This window comes from Amia ocellicauda, chromosome 3, assembly GCF_036373705.1.
Source record: "Amia ocellicauda isolate fAmiCal2 chromosome 3, fAmiCal2.hap1, whole genome shotgun sequence".
NCBI lineage: Eukaryota > Metazoa > Chordata > Actinopteri > Amiiformes > Amiidae > Amia > Amia ocellicauda.
Genome location: NC_089852.1, coordinates 56,925,374 through 56,931,765, shown reverse-complemented (window position 1 = coordinate 56,931,765; position 6,392 = coordinate 56,925,374). Strand labels below are relative to the sequence as shown.

General features: G+C 37.9%; 1 protein-coding gene across 1 annotated transcript in view; it reads right to left on the bottom strand.

Moving 5' to 3' along the window:
• Positions 1 to 117: 117 nt before the first annotated feature.
• Positions 118 to 6,392, bottom strand: part of tmprss15 (transmembrane serine protease 15) — a 34,587-nt gene continuing 28,312 nt past the window's right edge. The window contains exons 22-25 of the mRNA XM_066699962.1: positions 6,157 to 6,329; positions 2,838 to 2,933; positions 2,021 to 2,160; positions 118 to 902 (exon numbers count right to left, since the gene is read on the bottom strand). Of these exons, the coding sequence (XP_066556059.1) occupies positions 747 to 902; positions 2,021 to 2,160; positions 2,838 to 2,933; positions 6,157 to 6,329 (565 nt within the window). The 3' untranslated portion in view covers positions 118 to 746. The remainder of the gene's footprint in view (positions 903 to 2,020; positions 2,161 to 2,837; positions 2,934 to 6,156; positions 6,330 to 6,392) is intronic.

Below are 6,392 nucleotides of genomic sequence, written 5' to 3'. Positions count from 1 at the left end.
CTGCACTATTTAGTAGTAATACTTTTTGACTTGTTTTTTTCAGTAAAAAGTTATTGTGATTTGTACATATGACTTAATCCTTATGCGTGGTTGAAATAAAGAGTATCTGACAAACTGTTTCAGCATCTTTTTAAGGCATTGTTTTCATCCGTTTCATACATTACCAATTATGACAAGAAATATAATACAATAAGAGCAGAATTATAACATACACCTTAGTCCTAATTGCCATATAAGTATAAGGGTCTTTTTTTGTTTTTTAATCAGAGCCGACTGAATTGCATCATGTTAACATGTACAACAATTTTTCTGCAAACAGCAGGAAATACATTTAGGGCCAGATTAAATCAAAACTTTGACCCAACCACTAATAGAAAACTACAGAACTGTAATCAGTTGCGGCTTCATTTTTAGTAAGATGACAATTTTTCTAATCATAAATGTATCCGCTATGATGTACAGGTTTGTAGTTTGCTATTAGCAGGTGGGTCAAAGTTTTGATTTAATCCGGCCCTTAGTGTAAGAAACAAAAGTCACTTCAGAAAAAGTAGCTCCTGGATGATTTAAGAACCAGTTAGTACAGGCAGTCAGAAGACACATGAAGCTTAGTTCTCAGAAATGTTCCTAAGACATTGATTGTGATGTGTAGTGCACTGAAAATCCAAAACATAATGCACGCCAAGTATACAGAAACTATATGGCTGCCAACATGAGCAAATAGGATTAACCAATCGAATCCTTTGTGTCTAATGATGTGTATCCTCTATCCAATCAACAAACTCTGTGACACGGACATATACGCTGGGCCGTTCTGGACGAGCACATCCATAGCCAAAAGACGTCACACCAGCGAGCACCCATCTATCATTGTCCAGGCACATCAGAGGACCTCCAGAGTCCCCCTGAAACAGTGAAAACACACAACCTGGTTACTGTAATAATAATAAAAAGAGTCTTTAAATATCTATGTACCATTAAGCAGTTAAAAATGATTAAGCAGTAACAATAGTTGTCTCATACATTGCTATTTGCTTGTGATTCACGACTGTTTGCTTAGATATATTATTCACTGCACATTTGGTTACATCTTGAGCTTTAACATCTGACACAGCTGGCAAGAGACTGACCCCTTCAATAAGTAAGGGTACCACGTCCACAAAATCTCTCAATAATGCTGTTATGTTAGTTTTAACCTTCGTGCCCCCTGAGGATTTTGTAAGAGCTTTGTGGGAGAAATAAAAAAGTGACACTTTGATTCCATCTCAATCCTTTCAATGTATCTAGTTTAAGAACACCTAAATTTTAATGGAATCATTTTAACAAAATGTAACCCCTTAAGCTGACAAACCCCTCTGTACTCTCTTTAATCCCATGTGTATCCCATGAAAACTGAGACTCTCAGAGTCTTAACGATGTGAAGTATTCTCTGATGTGAAAAAATGTTTTTTATATGGAAAACTGTTTACAGTGTACTAATACAAAATGATTTTACATCATTGGATCTGAACTTCTTTGTGTTTGATAGAACATCAAATAATATATACTGGATTAATCACTAGGTTATTCTGAATAAAACATGCCTATGTGCAAAGAAATCTGATCGAAACTGAGTGATTTGTGACCGTCTGAATGAGACCCCCCACCCAGAGCAGACTGTGCTTTTACCCCCCGGGCTCTGAATGACGGCTGGGGTGACACGGAAACTATAAATTGGATGTGTTTGAGAATGAAACGCGCTGGTAGCCAAGAGAATAAGCTTTCAAACGATGTGCACATTGAAGGAAAACAGTGTAACTTCTATTCAGGAGCTGCACGTAACACTACCAAATAATGTTTAAGAGGGTGTAGTAACACAGTATATAACTCTGAAATGTACATTACTTTTCAGTTGTTGGTAGCCTAAACTTTTTTTTTAACCTCTGTCAGTTTAGTGCTTACCTTTGTACCATTTCAGGTTATTCACTGGACTTGAACTGCTTGTGTAAAGATAGTAAAGCAAACACGTCTGCTTGAACCATACCTGGCAGGAGTCAATTCCTCCTTCATCATAGCCAGCACACATCATCCTTGGTGTAATAGTATACTCAGGCATACGCTGTTGGCATTTCACATTGGTTATGAGAGGTAGTGTAGCTTCTTGTAAAATATTCGCCAAAGAACCTGTTTTTTTAATTACAACAAAGATTAATTGACATCATAAATATCCAAGGTCAGCTAAACATTGTTTTATAAAATATGATTTTGAGAGGTCAAGACCGAGTCACAGATATTGTGCCATGAAAGCTGGTGCAAAAGCTTTTGTGATATCAAATCAAAAGTAAAAAATGAAGTGTGAAATATCTCAGTTTAACTTTTGTGTTGAAACCAGACCATTTCACAGGTTTCCTTTCCCTTGGAGGGGAGCCCAGCTCCTACATATTCCCTGGCATAAACAGCGTTTAGAAACAATTGAAAAATAAGGTCAAAAATACATTTTTTATTTCAATTCTATTCACGTCTGTGGGTAATAATTTTAACTTTATAATTTGTAATTCATGTTTTTTACATCTACTTTTGATGGCCTAATTTTAAAATATATTGGTTACTTTGAATTACTTTATTTAAAAAAAAAATGTATATATATATATATATATATATATATATATATATATATATATATATATATATCACATGCTTGACTAAATGTTTTCTTAAATCAATGTGATTTGAAGACCTTTTTTAAGCGATTTGCGGTATCCGGGTCCACTAATATATTAAATTAAACGACAGTTCACAAAGGCTCATTAATTTATTAATAATCAGTTTTATATTTTTCATAACATTATAAAGGAGCTCACCTTGCTCTTCCATTCTTCCCCACCCTGCTATGAAACACATCTTTCCCATTGGAAACTGCTGCTCAATATCAGGAAGACAAATTGGCTGAATGTACTCTGTAAAAACATCAGTCGTGTATTTTTCAATTAAATGGTGGAATAAAAAGAGAATAATCTCAATAAGAAAGATGCACCCTTTTCTTTTTACCTAAAACTAGTTTTGAATAACTAAATTTGCAAAGGGGGGAAATTAATTACAATGGTTAATGTGCTTCTAGTGGTTTATAAACGGATTTATATATTTATATATATGGATTTATATATTACCACAGTGTGCCCCTGGTGTTACTCTTTGTTAATACCTTAAATAATGTTATGCCCTACAAAAATCCACTTCTCCAGGAAAGAAATAGTTTTTTCTGTTCTCATAGGAATACATTTGGTCTATCAATTGTTAAGGGAATACATGAATAGAGTAATTACATGTTAAAATAAAATGATTGTAATGATAGTAGGGCTGGGCGATATGGCCAAAATACAATATCGCGGTACTTTTCACATTCTTGACAGTATGACGGTATTTCGTAATGGCCTTTTTATACTGTACATAAAGCAAAAATAATAGGACACAACTGACATTGAATTACATTTCCTGTTCTGTGTCGGGTGTCTTGAAACCAAATAATGTCCACACTATCGATGACGCACCTTTATTCGGGACAGATTCACTTGGGTCACTTTGCTGTGAAGTTTCAGCCAGACTGCTCTCCTCCATCTCATCATCATTGACTGTGTATTGATTACGTTTGTTTGTTTGTTTATGTCAACACGCAATAATATGGGATTTATTTTCAATATTTGGCTGAGGCACATTCATTCCAGAACAAGGGTCACGTTCGAGAAGCGCAGATCTGTGCAGAGATTCTTGCAGTGTTTCTGCGTGACGCCACAAAGACCCAGCCACAGAAATCTGCGCAGAATCGCACAGCGCAGCGCAGCTCTGAGAAGCTGTGGCTGTGAGATAAAAGATTATGCAGAAATCAAGAGGGACGTGTTAAGCTGAATGAAAACTACTACAGTCCCCTTGTTAGCGGAGGCAAATGTCAACTTTCATTATACAATGAAGCTGTGAACAGCATTGTCAAAACCACAGATATAGAGTTCTATATCGACACGTCAATGCTTTATTAAATAATTACATCAATTATTTTTACAAAATTGAATGTAAATCTATGATGCACAATAATTAAGTTGTTACTTAAATGATTGGCAATTCTATTTTTTAAAATAACTAAAATATAAAAATAATAAATCATCCAATTACATTGATTTCTGCAGGGTTTGTGAAGAAAGGTGGTTGCATTCTTGTAGCGCAGATTTGCGCAGTTCTGTGCAGATCTGCAGGATCCAACCTATCCCATTGGTGGAGTTGTGCAGATTGGTGGAAATTGCGTTACACGAACACTATCGGTGTTTTTTGATCAGATGCGTTTCATGTCAGACAGCGCAGTCTCAAGCAGCCGGCGCAGAAAGTTCGTGAACACGATCCAGTTTACTGGTAGCTGAATGCTATCACTCAATGACACAGTAAATAGTAAATTATTCAAAACTTTTTAAAATACCGATATGAAGGTATAATAAAATTCCAAACCGGTCCAAAATCAATACCGGTATATCGTTTTTTACGGTATACCGCCCAGCCCTAAAAGATAGCACATATTGTTTGAGGAGCAGGGGCTCAATCCAAACAAAGGGCACCCTGTCTTGGGTAAGTGTGGTCCAGAGGGAAAGGGCTTGCTGATGAAGTGCGTTCTGAGGTGGGGGGTGCTTGGGATAAAGGGCACTTTTTGAATCTAAGGGAAAAAGGACAGGGGCCTATCTGGGGTCTTTCTGTGCAAGTGCCTGGTCATATTTAAGTGAATGGATATTGTTTGTCCATAATACAATACTATTTTTATTAATTTTTTCTAGAAAGATATTACAGATAATTTTGCCATAAGAAATAAGAATAAAATAATTAAACTGGTGCCTTTATCCATCTAGCATGATTATAATGCAAAAGATCTGGGGTTTGGGAAGTGTAAAGAAATCATACACTGATCAGCCATAACATTATGAGCACTGACAGGTGAAGTGAATAACACTGATAATCTTGTTATCATGGCACCTGTCAGTGGGTGGGATATATTAGGCAGCAAGTGAACATTTTGTCCTCAAAGTTGATGTGTTAGAAGCTGGGAAAATGGGCAAGCGTAAGGATCTGAGCGACTTTGACAAGGGCCAGATTGTGATGGCTAGACACCTGGGTCAGAGCATCTCCTGCAGCTCTTGTGGTCTGTAGTGGTCAGTACCTATCAAAAGTGGTGCAAGGAAGGAAAAGCAGTGAACCGGCGACAGGGTCATGGGCGGCCAAGGCTCATTGATGCACGTGGGGAGCGCAGGCTGGCCCGTGTGGTCCGATCCAACAGACGAGCTACTGTAGCTCAAATTGCTGAAAAAATTAATGCTGGTTCTGATAGAAAAGTGTCAGAACACACAGTGCATCGCAGTTTGTTGCGTATGGGGCTGCGTAGCCGCAGACCAGTCAGGGTGCTCATGCTGACCCCTGTCCACTGCCAAAAGCACCTACAATGGGCACGTGAGCATCAGAACTGGACCACAGAGCAATGGAGGAAGGTGGCCTGGTCTGATGAATCACGAGTTCAAGGTGTTGACTTGGCCTCCAAATTCCCCAGATCTCAATCCAATCGAGCATCTGTGGGATGTGCTGGACAAATAAGTCCGATCCATGGAGGCCCCACCTTGCAACTTACAGGACTTAAAGGATCTGCTGCTAACGTCTTGGTGCCAGATACCACAGCACACCTTCAGAGGTCTAGTGGAGTCCATGCCTCGATGGGTCAGGGCTGTTTTGGCGGCAAAAAGGGGACCTACACAATATTAGGCAGGTGGTCATAATGTTATGGCTGATCGGTGTATACTATAGTGAAAATATGAATAAGTATATGCCTGGCACAAACATGCACAATTTTTTTTAAAGAGATTGAAAAAAGACTGACTACTTTAATCCCTGGACTCAAAGGATTATCTTAAACAAACAGGTTAAAAGAACTCTCTTGTACAGAGATGATTACAACAGGATTGGATTCAGGTATTCACAATCCTAAATAGATAGAGAAAACTAACCCCAATGACTACTCCAAGCTCAATAATAAAACACTAAATCCAAGTCCATTAAATCAAAACAAGCAATGGACTGATGGCCCCCACTCGTTTATTCTCATGTCGTTAAATATGCAATTCATAGACAAATTTGATCAAAGATAGAGGGTGACTGTACCTGTAAAGTTCACCTTTGAGTCCAGGTGCATCAAAACAATGTCACTGTCCTTTGTTCTCTTGTTGTATCGGGGGTCCATCACAATGCGGTCGATGTGTCGGACTGTGTTATGAGAAGATAACTGTGAGTGAAGCCCGATCACCGCCTCCCAGTCCATGGGGTTGACATTTCTGCTATAATGTCATGAGAAAAGTCAAAATTATTTGTAATATTCTAAATGAAAACATAATCATGTC